The sequence below is a fragment of the Phodopus roborovskii genome, unplaced genomic scaffold (genome assembly GCF_943737965.1).
Source record: "Phodopus roborovskii unplaced genomic scaffold, PHOROB, whole genome shotgun sequence".
Lineage (NCBI taxonomy): Eukaryota > Metazoa > Chordata > Mammalia > Rodentia > Cricetidae > Phodopus > Phodopus roborovskii.
Genome location: NW_026126645.1, coordinates 10,357,251 through 10,370,830, shown reverse-complemented (window position 1 = coordinate 10,370,830; position 13,580 = coordinate 10,357,251). Strand labels below are relative to the sequence as shown.

The 13,580-nt window shown below is 53.3% G+C and overlaps 1 protein-coding gene across 4 annotated transcripts; it reads right to left on the bottom strand.

Moving 5' to 3' along the window:
* Window positions 1–1,042: 1,042 nt before the first annotated feature.
* On the bottom strand, window positions 1,043–12,023 carry Mthfr (methylenetetrahydrofolate reductase). Of its 4 annotated transcripts, none has more exons than XM_051173570.1 (12): window positions 11,718–12,023; window positions 11,294–11,509; window positions 9,273–9,511; window positions 8,393–8,503; window positions 5,307–5,500; window positions 4,523–4,773; window positions 4,228–4,362; window positions 3,938–4,118; window positions 3,509–3,691; window positions 2,830–2,931; window positions 1,539–1,658; window positions 1,043–1,308 (listed from the first exon to the last, which is right to left on the bottom strand). In XM_051173570.1, exons 1-12 carry the CDS (start codon window positions 11,825–11,827, stop codon window positions 1,093–1,095), a joined length of 2,058 nt encoding a protein of 685 aa, XP_051029527.1. In that variant the 5' UTR covers window positions 11,828–12,023; the 3' UTR covers window positions 1,043–1,092. The 4 variants fall into 4 exon arrangements, with proteins under 4 accessions (XP_051029527.1, XP_051029523.1, XP_051029525.1 ...); XM_051173566.1 differs by having other exon boundaries at window positions 11,294–11,506; window positions 11,718–11,845; XM_051173568.1 differs by having other exon boundaries at window positions 11,610–11,817.
* Window positions 12,024–13,580: the final 1,557 nt, after the last annotated feature.

The following is a 13,580-nucleotide window of genomic DNA, read 5'->3' as shown; positions in this document are numbered from 1 at the left end:
CGGAAAAAGGTCCTTCAGCTGCAGGTGGCTCAACAGCTATCCCAGCAAGAAGAGAGCGGGGTCCTTTCCCAGGTGGCTCTACCTCACTTCTCCTAGCCAGTGAGCCACTCCTCCCAAAACCAGTGTCACCTTTGGGCTAAGCCAGGGAGAGGGGAGGGGTTACAGAGGTCACAGCCTGGACATGAGAGCCTGTGACTGGTGGCCCTAAGTCCAGCCTGGTGTCACAGTCACTCAGTCTGAGAACCAGGCTGTTTGTGGCACTGGCACTGCAGTGTAGGTCACTGGCACAGCTTCCCAGGTCACAAGTCCAGTCTATTCTGCATGTTTGGGTTAAGAAAGGGTAGGCTGCCAGGGCAGAGGAAAAGGCCTCTGGTTGAGACACACAGGTGTGAATCTGACAGGCCCAGGAGGGAGCTTGAGACAAATGGCATTTCTTGTCCCTCCCTGCTTCCAGGCCTTTGAAAAGTGGTACCAGCGCCTGGTAGCCAGAAGCCCATGAGAGGAACTAGCAGCAGCCTGTGCCCTGGAAGCCTTGACAGTGGCCCAGATATAGCAGGTGTGGGGCAGGGCAGGGACAAGAAATGCCAAGAAATATTCCTGAGACATAAACAGAACCAAGCCTAGTCCTCTGAGAGAAGGAACAGGCCCACAGCGGGAGAGGTAGCTCCCAGAGCTCTGCGAGGCAATAAAAGGACCCCCGCATCCCGCCTGCTTCTGCTTAGTCTCTCCAAGGCCACTCACGCTCCACTGCTCTACAGCCTTCCCCTCCCCCCCAAACAAGACCAGCGGGCTGAGAGCCAGGTCTCAGGAGCAGCCATCTGTACCTGCCAGTCACTACCTCAGGCAGTGAGGCCTGAGGGCTGGACTGGGGACGGATGTCAGGGACAGCTAGTTTCTAGGCTAGGCTGCACAGAGAAGATGGCAGCTGGCTGCAGTGCCTGCTCACAGCTGGGCCCTGCTCAGATCATCTCATGGGCTTGAGCAGAGAGCACCTGCTCCTAAACCGGGCATCTCAGGTCCAGCCAGAGCCTGGATGCTCCCTGCAGTCATTACCATGTGTGGAGAGTTGAGGGAGAGGAGGCTCCAGGAGGCTTATGGGGCCTGTGCTTCTCCCGTCGTGGTGTGCCTGTTGAGCAGCTCGAATGTGTCTTCTACCACCTGCCATAGGCAGTTGTCCAGCAGGAACTCGTTGTCCACCAGGTTGACCAGGAAGTAGTTGTCGTGGATGTACTGGATGATCATGCGGGACGGGGACTCCTCCTCATACAGTTTGCCCCACTGCTCAATCCACAGGGCGAAGGCCTCGTCCTACATGTGGACGCAAACACATGTGCAGGTCTGGGCCCTGCCGTCTCCCTGCAGGCCACCCAGAGAAGGGCAAGACAGTGCCACTCCAGCTAGCCTGGAAATAAGCACCACCTGCTAACTCGAGGCCTCCTAGACCCTGGGGTGTGGTTTGCAGCCGTGTGTTTCAGACAACTGTCTGCTCAGGGCTCTCAAGGCAGGCAAGGCACACACCCTCCTACCCACTTACTCACCTTCCAAAACATAAAGCTGATGGGATCCACCACAGTAGGCTGGATGACCTCTCGACCAGGGAAGATCCCCCACGTGACAGCATTGGGCTGCAGCTCGGGGGCATTAGTGATGTTCTTTCCCTGGGAACAGAGATAGGACAGCTGTAGCCCACTGCTGGCAGACCACACCCAGCCTTATACTGCCCCCCTGGTGTGTCACTATGAACAGCATCACCTGCTACTTGAACCACAGCCCTACAGGCATCCTGGGCAGCTCCCATCTGCCGCTACCGCCTGACTAGACTTCTAGGCTACCTTGCACCTTTTTTTGTTTTGTATTGTTTTGGAGTCTGTCCAGGGACTTGCTCTGTAGACCAGGCTGGCCTCGAACTTACAGAGATCTGCCTGCCTCTGCCTCCCAAGTGCTGGGACTAAAGGCGGCCCGGCTGCACCTTTTTTTCTTTTTTTTTGAGACAAGGATTTGCTTATAATCCAGGGTGGCTTTGAACTCAAGATTCTCTAGCAATTAGCTGCCCAAATCCTGGGATTATAGACCTGTACTGCCACACCTGGCTTTTCTGCTGTTTTCTTTTCAGGCCACAAGGGCCCCCAACTATGTCCCCTGATCCTTGCCACCCTCGCAGTTGCATGCTGTGACTTTGTAAAAAGAAATGGAGGTAAAGCCACCCTGCTACTTGGGAGAACGGCTCCCTTGCTTTTAGGCAGTCTCCAGGCACCAGGCAGGATGTCAGGGCTCCTGGTCCCGGGTCAGAACTACCATGTCCTATTTGCAGTTTCTCCATAAGCAGTGCAGTGCAGATCCTTTCCTTTTGCCCTTTTCCCACAATGCCCTTTGTCCTTAAGAAGATTCCGGCAAGGGTCTGGGGACATGGCTCAATGGGTAAGAGTGCTTGTTTCACAAGTTTGGATCCTAGCATCCATGTGAAAAGCTGGGCACGTGCCTGCCACCCCAGCACTGTATGGGGTGGATAAGAGGATTGCTGAGGCATGCAGGCTGTTGACATAACTCTAGGTTCAGTAAGAGATGCTGTTTCAAGGGGATAAAGCAGAGAGTAATGGGTGAGTGAACATGCATGTGCACGCATGCGCACACACACCACACACAACAGTAACAGACTCAGCCCACACAGGATCCTGTAGCATCCTACACTGTATGCCTTTCCTACTTAGACAGACTTGTCACTGCATATATTCATCTGTCAAGAGGCCTGCCTCGTACAATACGCCTGGCCTGGTGGTGTGGGGACTGTTAGAATAAATGTGGGTGTCCTCAAGCCGGGAGCTGGCCTACCTGCACGTCCACAATGTGGAAGTTGACCCGGAGCTCATACTTCTTCAGCACCTGCAGGAGGGCCTCCACTATCTCCCGGGAGGTGAAGAACTCTAAGTAGGCCTGAAGGAGAAGACACCATCATGTCAATCCCTGCTCCTTGCCAGCCTTCTGCCTTCTGACTAGATCTCCAGGCTTCTCTGTCTGTCTGGAGTGGTCCCAAGGAACCAGCCACTGGAGAGAAGCATGTTAGGGGCTGAAGTGAGAACTACTCTGACCAGCTCAGGCCAAGGGAGAAGGCTGGCACAGGCCACCAATAGGACTAGGCAAGGCAGATTTTTCTAGAATGTCCAGAATACTGCGAGGCGGGTACTTTTTGCCCAGAGGAGGAAGCCAGGTTTGGGGCTGTATCAAGGGAAACAGCAAAGCAGGCACCTAAACCCAGGTATTCTGAGTCCAAGGCCCAAGGCCTTGCTTTGGAGTGCAATTCAGCCCCACCAGGTCTGGGATTAAAGCAGCAATCTCATGAGCAGCCGGAGCTCCGAGAGCTGATCGTTTCCTCCTTCTTCCCAGGTGACCTGTTACTTGCTCTGCTCCCTAGTTATTCAAAATGCAGGGCTTAGGAGGGAAAAACGGGGCTCTTGTTGCCATCCTGGGGATATCTTAAGCAGAGTGAGTAGCTTCAAGCAACCTGTAATACCTTCTGGAAGACGTAGCCCCCACTGGGGCCCCAGCCCACAATAGGGTCAGAGGACGGCTTCCCATTGATGTTGGGCTGTGAGTTGATGGTGAGGATGCCCAGCCTGTTCACGCGCAGCAGCTCTTCCTTCATCAGGCTGGTTTCCGCTGCCAGGGGATCATCATTCCAGGGCAAGCAGGTTACCTGCAGAGGGCAAGGTGAGCTGAGCTAGGGCATGGACGAGTCTGGGCCTGGGATGTCACTGTAGAGACCCAGCCTGCGTCCAGCCTCCATGGGCTCCTGAGTAGGATTTTCCCGTAGCTGAGGTGCACATCGGCAAGACAGGAAACGGCCCAGCTCATGTCCAGCCCAAGGCTGAGACAAGACTGACTGGAGTGGGGACCCCAGGGAACCCACTCCAGGTACCCCACCCCACCCCACCCCACTCACTGTGTAGCCATGCTGGTTTGGCTCTCCTGAGAGGTAAAGTTCAAAGACTTTGAAGACGCTTTCTTCACTGGTGAGCTCCTCACCCCACATCTTCAACAGCTCTTCCCTGGGGGACTTGCTTTTCAGGTAGAAGAGGTAGTAGTCCTTCAGCTCCCCAAAGGCTGGCGAGGAGGAATTACCCCTGGCAGGAGCAGAGGGGTCAGAGCACTTTCCTATAAATCCCATCCCGAACTACCCCCCCCACTCCCAGGCACCATCAGTTCTTAGCAAGGAGTGGCTGCAGCCCTCACCAGCGGCCATTGGGAAACTCGTCCCAATCCTGTGTGCGGTAGATGTAGCTTTTTGGTCTGGAGGACCAGAAGATGGGGCGCACACATTCCTCCCGGCGCTTGGGATGTGCACTGACTGCCCAGGGCAGGGGGCGCCTGGGGAGAAGGAAGAGGGAAAAGCCGAGGGATTAACTAGAGGAAGTCACCAAGCCTGGCCATTGCAATGTCACTAGTAGCCTGCACGTGAACACTCTAAGGGCCTGCACCATTGCTGCTTTGACTCCCCTGGAATATTCCTCCACCTTCCATTTCTCACCTGGGGTCCTCAGTCCACATGCCCAGTTGCTTCAGCACTTCTGTGGTGGCCACCTCACGGTTGAGGGTATAGAAGTGGAGGCCTGGCACCAAGCCACTGTCCAGCAGCTCCCGGCACAAGCTCACAGCCAGCTCAATGCCATAGTTGCGGATGGCAGCATCATTGTCTTTGATTGGCTCAATTACGTCCTTGATCTTCTGTGGTACCTCCAGCTTGGACAGTTTTACAAGCTGCCGAAGGGAAGAGTAGCCCTGTCCAAGACACAAGAGGCATGGGGTTACCTCTAGCCCGGGTTCCCTTCCTGGTCTCTTGGCTAATTAGTTACATGTGGCGGGACCTGGGAAAAGTGGAAAGTCAGGTGGTACTGAAGGGCAAGGCTTTTCCCCTCCTTTGCAGAGTCTGGGAGCTGCCTGCTTCATCCCTGCCATCAGCCCAAGCCAGCCCCTGAGCCCAACACAGTGGTCACCTAATTCAGCTATTCCAGAGCCTCACTAGCTAGTCATCTGCCAGACTTAAGTTGTAATTCCACCTTTACAGTGCTAGAATTACAAGTGTACACCATCGGGTTCAGCTTAACCAAGATTCCTGATGAGAGTTGTAATTACTTTCAGTGATGTCTGTCAGCAGGCCAAAGAACAAGCCCTTTATAGGCACTATTGTTTCTTAGGGCAACAGTTGAGGTGACCAAATGCCTGGTGGGCATCGAGTATCACTGAGGAACTACAGCATGACCCTGAGCCCTGGCCCAGGACAGTGCACTGGAGCCTGGGAAGCAAGCCCTCACCTGTATAGGGAAGATCCCGGGCAGGATGGGGCAGGAGATGCCTATTTCTGTGCAGGCCTTCACAAAACGGAGGAAGGTGTTGGTCTCAAAGAAGAGCTGGGAGATGATGAAGTCAGCGCCTGCAGATACCTTCTCTTTCAAGTGCTTCAGGTCCTCTTCAAAGCTCTCTGCCTCGGGGTGGCCTTTGGGGTAACCTACCAGTGGAGAAGATAGTGAAGAGACTGACCTCAACCCACCTGCTCAAGGAGTGAAGACCCCAGCGTCTGGGGCCTGGGCAGTCCTCAGCCCAGGCTCTGCACACACACACACACACACACACACACACACACCTCTCAGTAGCAGTATGGACAAGCGAACTGTGGCTGTTTGAGCTCATAGCTGTACCACAGAACCTGTAAACGAGCCTCCAGGAGTGGGGGGACTGTTCTGAAGGTTGCACACTCCCCCGTCTTACTCAGGCAAATCAGGCCTGCACTTTGTAGTCACCGAGTTGAGATTGGACCTAAGGCGCTAGTTCACGTTTTCTTTTGTTTTGTGGATTGAACCCAACTTCTTATGCATGTTAGGCAAGCATTCAACTACTGAGTTCCATCCCTAGTTCCTCTGAGTGAGAGAGAGAGAGAGAGAGAGAGAGAGAGAGAGAGAGAGAGAGAGGTTTTGCTTCTTTGAGATAGGGTCTCACTATGTAGCCTTGTAGCTATGTAACTATGTAGCTATGTAGCCTTGACTGGTGGCTTGGAACTCTAGACCAAGGTGATCCTGAATTCAGAGAGACTGACTGCCTCTGCCTCCCAAATGCTATGGTTAAAGGCATGCACCCAGCCCTTTTAAATTAAAAAAGTATGTATGACACTGAATTCCTTTTGAGTCAGGATACTGAAAGGTTAAGGTTAAGACTCTCTTCTAGCCTCTGTAGGCACCAGGAATGCACATAGTACACAGATATGCATACCAACATACAGACCAAACATACATATACACAAATAACTTTTTTTAAAAATCACATTAAGCTGGATGATGGTATTGCACGCCTTTAATCCCAGCACTTGGGAGGCAGAGGCAGGAAGATCTCAGTGAGTTTGGGGCCAGCCTGGTCTACAGAGAGTTACAGGACAGCTAGGGCTATACAAAGAAACCCTGTCTTGAAAAACACAAAAATCAATAAGGAAAATTTTCCCCCCTCCCTACAGTCTGATTATACCGGGGCACAGGGAATGGGACAATGGGATGGCCATGAGCTGAGCATGCAGAAGGTGGGGTTCCCAAATTGCCCACTGGTGACTCTGTGAACGCTATGACTCTTCCTCTCAATGACCAAATTCACCAGCAACCTTGCACAGGCAGAAAGGCAGGAAGGCAGAGCTCTGAGAGGCAACCTCAGAGACAGAGAGGCCCCTCTGCCTGAGTTCCACCAGGAGCAGAGCTAAGCAGAGAGCCAACCTGAACCACTATCTGGAAGCCAAGCTGCTTTGCTGAGATAAGGACATCTGGTTCTTGAGAAACCAGTCACCAAGCATAGATATAAAAACTATTGTTTCAAGGCAGAAAGGACCAGGGGACCAGGCGCCAGCACTTCAGCTCTCTTTCCAGCGGGAAATTCCGAAGTCACAGCTAAGCGGTTTAAGCAATGCCAGGCAAATCCATATTGGCCCACAGTTGGGCTCTGCTCACTTTGCTGTAGTCTTTTTCTGCTGTGACCTGCATGGTAGTTTTAAGTGTATGTGTGCTGTGTGTGCAGGCCAGGGCCGAGCACTGGATCCCCTGGAGCCGGAGTTACAGATGTTTGTGAGCCACAGGGTATGGGTGCTGGGGCAGAACTCTGGTTCTCTGCAGGAGCAGCAAGAACTTCTGGCCCCTGAGCCCTCACTTCCCAAATTGCCGCATCCAGGCCTGTCGCAGCAGTGACAGTCAGAAGAGCTGACTGTCTTGAGCAGTCTTTCCCGGTCTTAGCCAGTTATGCAGCCTGCTGAGAGGAGCCCATGTAGGTGGGGGGGGGGGTTTGCTGGGGAAAGCCCAAACTTATGCACGACAATTTTCTTCTTTTCTTTAAAGATTTATTTATTATGCATACACTGTTCTGCCTGTATATCAGAAGAGGGCGCCAGTTCTCATTATGGATGGTTGTGAGCCACCATGTGGGTGCTGGGAATTGAACTCAGGACCTCTGGAAGAGCAGTCAGTTTTCTTAACCACTAAGCCATCTCTCCAGCCCCCGCATGACAATTTTTCTTGAAGCTGCAAACCTTTTTTAAAAATTATATTCGTTAAGGCTCAGTAAGTGAAGGCATTTTCTGTCAAGTCTGACACTCTATTTAAAACGCAGAACTGACATGGTGGAAAGAGAACCTGACTCCTGAGAGTTGGCCTCTCACACGCACAAAATAAAATATATGTCACTACTTGCTATATTACTTGATAATGTAAACACTTATTCATCTATTTATTTTCTTGGTGCTGGGATGGAACCTGGAACCTTACACACACAAGGCAAGCTCTGAAGCTCTGGGTTTCTAAGACAAGTTCAGGCTGGCCTTGAACACACGTCCTCCTCCTCTACCTGCCTCCCCATCCCTTAGTGTAAGGGTCAGAGCTGAGCCCGTGTGAGTCTCATGTCCTAGGAACTGAGAGCTAACACTGAGAACTGTCACGGTTGGGGGCTGATACTGACACTATGCACACACAGAAGCAGGACTCATGCATAGAGCAGTGTGTCTATGAGGGCCTCTCCCACTACAGACGCACAGCGAAAAGTCAGCCCCGGACTCTGGTACAGAGGGAGTGAAGAAGGGCCTCGGTTCCTGACTCCTTTCAGGGCCTGATGAATCCCCTGCCCCTGTCCTTCAACATGCACATGCACACACATGCGCACACACGCACACGCACGAGAAGGTGGGGCATGGAGGGCAGAGGAGGGAAGCATTGGCAATGGAAGTAGTGTACCAGGCCGGGGCAGCGGGTGGCAGGGTGAGGAAGGAGTTCAAGAGCAGCGCCATTCAGCTCACCTCTGTATCTACCCAATCACCACGTCCTCCACGGAACACTGGCTGCCTTTCCTCTTACCCTGTCCCTTCCCTGTCCCCACTCACCTGCCACACAGATGTCAAAGTAGTCGCCAAACTCGCTGCGGATGTGCTTCACCAGGTCTGCGGCGTAGTCGAAGCCTCCTTCCTCTGTTTCCCAGTGGTCACCTACAGGGTCTGCAGGGTGGCTGGAGGTCATGGTCACTGGGTGTCCCCTGACCTCCACAGAGTCTTCTTGATCCCTCCACCTGCCCCTATGCTTGGCTGTAGGCTCCTCCAAGGCAGAGGCTTCCTACCATGCAAGTCTAGCCTGACGCCTGGCAAACAGGAGGTGGAGTTGTCAAAGGTCTGCTAAGGCTGACTCTACAGGTGCCCCTGTTGGTGCTGGGACCAGGGAAGGCGTGACTCTCCACTGAGCCTAGAGTTTTGGCGACCCTGGCCTGGCCCTGATGTCCTGGGTGTGCGCAGGCACCTTCTCCCAACTGTCTGCTCTCTCAGAGCTCCTGAATTCTGGGTGGGCTTTCTACTCCTGAGGAGTCCCGTGGCGGCCAGAGGCCACAGATCCCTCCCACCCACCCACCAGGCTCCCACTTCCCACTGTTGAGTGGCCTGAAGACAGGAAGCACCCAGGGCTCCTGGGAAATGCCAGCACAGCACACTATGATTAGACCAGACAGTGCCAGAGACTGACGGGGGGCAGAGGGTTGTCAGGCACCAGCCACATCCCCACGGACTGCATCCAGGTCAAGAGGCGGAAGAGGCCACTCCACCTGTGTGAAGCCCATGGCGGACTCGCTACCCACAATGCTCACTGATCCTCCTGCAGCAAGCGGGCCCCAAATGAGTTTATAGTTGTGGGGCTCAGGGAAAGTAAAGGACTTTTCTGGGGACATGAGAAGCCTTCAGGAAAGCAAGAACCCAGAAAGGAGGGGTGCTGGCGCCACACCTCCCCTCAGTGCCATTATGTTCTTCAGGCCAAGCTGCTTGGCTTTGTGCAGATGGCCTGTAATCTCCTCCTGGCGCTGCTGGCAGCAGGTCATGTGCAGGATGGTTTCCAAGCCACAGTAGTTTACTGCTGTGCTGGCAATCATCATGGAGGAGGTCTCCTTGTCTGAGCCAGGGTCTCCAGCTGGGTGCCAGGTAACGTCTAGGAAGAGGGGGCCCCCTGCTGCCATCCGGTCAAACCTGCGGAGGATTTCTTTCTTAAGTTTGCCCCCACGGGGGGGGGGGGGGGGGGGCAGCGGGCTCACTCATTCTCCCTGGGGGCAGGGGGGGGAGGGGGGGCGGAGCATCGGAGAATGCAAGCTGATGTCAGAGCACTGTTTACTTCCCAGGCACATTACCTAACGATCTGTCTGATCCATGGTGCCTTTGTTTATAAGATGTGGCAGACGACAGTACCTACTCCACATCCAAGAGGAGACAGGGTCAGATGGCTGTGCGGCACCAGACAAGGGCCTGAGCTCAGTGAGTGAGCGACCATTGCCACTGCACTGCGGGATAACAATGTCACCATTTTTGTGTGAACAGCACTTTCTGCCTCTCAGACTGTAAGCACACTGGCTGCTTTTAGGTGAGTTCAGAATCTTGACAGCCTGAGTTTGGGATCTCAGCAGTGGCAGGCAGAAGACCTCGCTTTGAGAAAGGCAGAAAGATGAGCAGACACAGGTTTCTCTTCTGCTGCCACTGTGGCCCCCTTGCATCAGCCTGCAGAGCAAGGCTGGGTTCCTGACTGAGATTCAAAAGCTTTTGTGTGCTAGAGCTATCAGGCTGTGTCTAAATAGCCTGGGCCCTTAACATTCCTGAACCTAGGGAGCAGCACATAGCAAGTATGGATTAAAAGGTATCAACTTTCGTGGTTGGTTTTGAGACAGGGTCTCATGTAGCCCGGGCTGACTTCAAACTCCTGTGTAGCGAGAGTGTTCTTTATTTGTTGTTTCTGAGACGTGCTCTGACTATGCAGCCCTGGCAGTCCTAAAACGCACTATGTACATCAGGCTGGCCTCAAACCCGTAGAGATCTGTCTGCCTCTGCCTTTCAAGTGCTGGGAATAAAGGTGTGCACCACCATGCTCAGATCTTGACCAGGCTGGCCTTGAACTAAGACCTGCTTGCCTCTGCCCTCCTGAGCACTGGGATTAAAGACGTGTTCCCACACCCTGTTTATGTAGTGCAAGGGACCAAATTTAGGATTTCCTGCAAACTACATAATCTACCAACTTTGCTACATCCCCCAAACCCCACCCCACCCCCCCCTTTTTTTTTTCTTTTCCAAGACAGAGTTTCTCTTTGTAATTTTGGAGCCTGTCCTGGAACTCCCTCTGTAGAGCAGGCTAGCCTTGAACTCACAGAGATCTGCCTGCCTCTGCTTCTGGAGCACTGGGATTAAAGGTGTGCACCCCCGCTGCCTGGCTTCACTACCCCCCTTTTAAGACAGGGTGTCATTATGTAACTGGCTGGCCTGGGCTCTAGGTAGCCTAGGCTGGCTTTGAACTCAGAGTGATCCTCCTGCCTCTGAGTACCACTATGCCTGACTTTCCTTTCTATCTTTTTCGTGATCCTAGGGACAAAGCACAGGGTCTAGCAAAGCACTCTCTGACTTGAAGAAAAGGAACTGGGACTCAGAAAGTGCGACCACAAAGCATGCGTTTCCTGATTTGGAAAAGCACACTCACAATGTCCAGCTAGCTCAACATATTCCCTAAGTTGCTATTTGTTGACTTCCTAAGTTGCTCGTGAGCCAGCCCCAAGTTCTGCCAAAGAATGCAACCTCAGAATGAACATTTTTGGCCCACCCTGATGCTGCTTCACAGGGACTTTTGCAGACAAGGAGTTGTAAGTTGCAGACCAAACTCGCCCTGTCGCCTCTGCCCCTTCCTGCCTCCTCTCTCCAATGCCTTTTCCTGCCGGGTTAAAGGGCAGCTCATGTTCCCCTCCGCCGACCCCCTTGCTTAACCTCCCTACTCACCTTGAGATGAGGTTAACAGCTCCCTCAGCAGTCCGGGGAGGGAAGAACTCCAGGGAGAACCACTTGTCACCAGAGTCCATTCTGCGCCTCATCTTCTCCCGGAGTCTCTCGTGCCGCTCCGGGTCCAGGCTGGGAGTGGAACATCTCGAACTGTCCTTGGAGCTCTCGCTGCCACTGCCGCTGCCGCTGCCCTCGTTCACCATGGCTGGATTCCTGCTGTACAGGGTGGGGGCCAGGGGATTCAGAGGTCTGGCAACCAAACGCCATGCACACCCACCATCTGAGTAGGCAGCGGACAAGAGGGAGGCTCACACACCTCCTACCCAGAGGCTTCAAGCGCTTTGCCCCCTGCTGTCGTCTGGCTCTTTGTTTGACGACCTCCCCCTAGGCACCGAGCCGCTCTTGGATCCTTGGTGACAGCTACCTGATAGAGGGTGGCACAGAAAGCCTCACACAGCCAGCCTCTGAGGCCCACATTCCTAGAGATGGGTAACAACGGCCAGCTGGGGGGACCTTGGCTTCTCGATGGTTCATCTCGGTCAGCTTAGACCCAGAGTGAGTGGGGAAGAAACAGGGAATCTTTCCTGGAGGGTGTGCCCAAAGTGGGCGGAGCTGTGACAAAGAGCCCTGAGCTAAGGCTGGGGCCACACCATGGGGCGGGAGTAAGGTTTCTGGGCTGGAGAGAAGGCTCAGGCGCCAGTCAAAGGAGCCGGATGAAGGGTGGGGGAGGGGAGAGTGTGAGCAGGCAGGGACTGCAGGGGTTGGTGGAGATTAGGCTAGTAGCTATTCAGCGTCACTGGATTTCCCCCTCCAAAGAAGGAACAGGTCACAGCTGCTGGCCTCGCCTGGAACATGTTATAGGTTCTCTGTGCAGCGTGGCTAGGGACCCTGATTTCCCAAGTTCACACTACTCCAAAACAACTGTTGTGTTATGAGCTAGAACTTGACAGGGGCTGGGTTGCAAAAGCAAGCTGACTTGCCAGTGATAGTGGCACATGCCTTTACTCCCAGTACCTGGGAAGCAGAGGCAGGCGGATCTTGTGATGTGAGTTTGAGGCCAGCCAGGGCTACAGAGCTAGTTCCAGGACAGCCAGAGCTGTTACACAGGGAAACCTTGTCTCAAGAAGCCAAAAACCAAACCAAAACAACGACAACAACAACAACAACAACAACACACACACACACACACACACACACACACACACACACGGCAGGCAGACTGGAGTCACTAAGGGTAGGGATTTATGTTCAACTCTGAACAGGGGCTGAACCCTGGCACCAGTTCTCCCTGAGCACACCAATGAAGTCAAAGGAATCAGTCACCACAGTGCCACCACATGCGGGATCCTGTCACAGCAGTCACAGCCTTGCTAACAGTGCAGAGAGTCTGGTCCGGAAATAGCAAACACCAGAAAGTAAAGCCAACACGACTACTGCACAGGAATGGGCAAACACACAATGGTGGACATCTGTGTGGTGACACGGAGCAACAGAGGAAGCCAAGCCAGGTTCATTCCTTCACAGAAACTTCCACCTCTAAGCCAATGTACTATTTTGGGTCTTAGCCTCAAGCACTGGAAGAAATCCACGGCTCCTTCTTCTCCTAAGGCACAGAACACAGGTCAAGGAGCCCATTCCAGACTAAAAACTCTGCCCCTACTCAGTGCCAACGCTATCCCCTATCTATTTATGCCAGTTTTGTTCTGAACCAAAACTGCAAGGTTCTCATGGAGAGTGAGAAAAAAGCTAACCTTGCACGTCAGTCAAGACCTCTTTCTTCTATATCCAAGGGAGATGCCTCATTCTTAAGGTGGAAAAAATTCCTGCTGAGCTGACTCATACAGCTCCAAGATTTGAGCATTTCTAATACATGCCAAATTTCGACCAGCACCTACCAACTATCCATTATTAGCTGGGATCCCACAACTCACCACTTGTGGTCTAACAAGTCTGTTTTGTTTACCCTTCAGCTGTTGGTCCAGGACCAGGGATCCTGTTCCTGGCATCCCCAGTGCCCGGCAGAGTAGTAACAGCCAGTACTCATTGAAACCTAATGGTCTCAAAATGCCTATCTGCCACCTACTGATCACTTAGATTGTGCCAAATAGTGAGCCCACCACTCCCAAAACTGTTGCGATGGACATATGTGAACAGTAGGGCATCGTGGGCTCCTGGGCAAGAAGGCCAGTAGTCCACCACTCCTTCTGGATCCTGTCAGGGCGGCAGGTTTTAAGAAACTGGCAGCCTGGCACCAGGGCGCACACATTTAATCCCAGTGCTCAGGAGG

Bases quoted from the DNA above. Each gene is read 5' to 3' on its own strand.
- Mthfr (XM_051173570.1), bottom strand. From the start codon at position 11,827: ATGAACCATCGAGAAGCCAAGGTCCCCCCAGCTGGCCGTTGTTACCCA. The intron at 11,510-11,717 runs GTAGCTGTCACC...CACCCTGTACAG, and splicing joins TCTGTGCCACCCTCTATCAG to CAGGAATCCAGCCATGGTGA. The intron at 1,659-2,829 runs GTAGGCCAGCTC...CTCTGTTCCCAG, and splicing joins TCCACATTGTGGACGTGCAG to GGAAAGAACATCACTAATGC.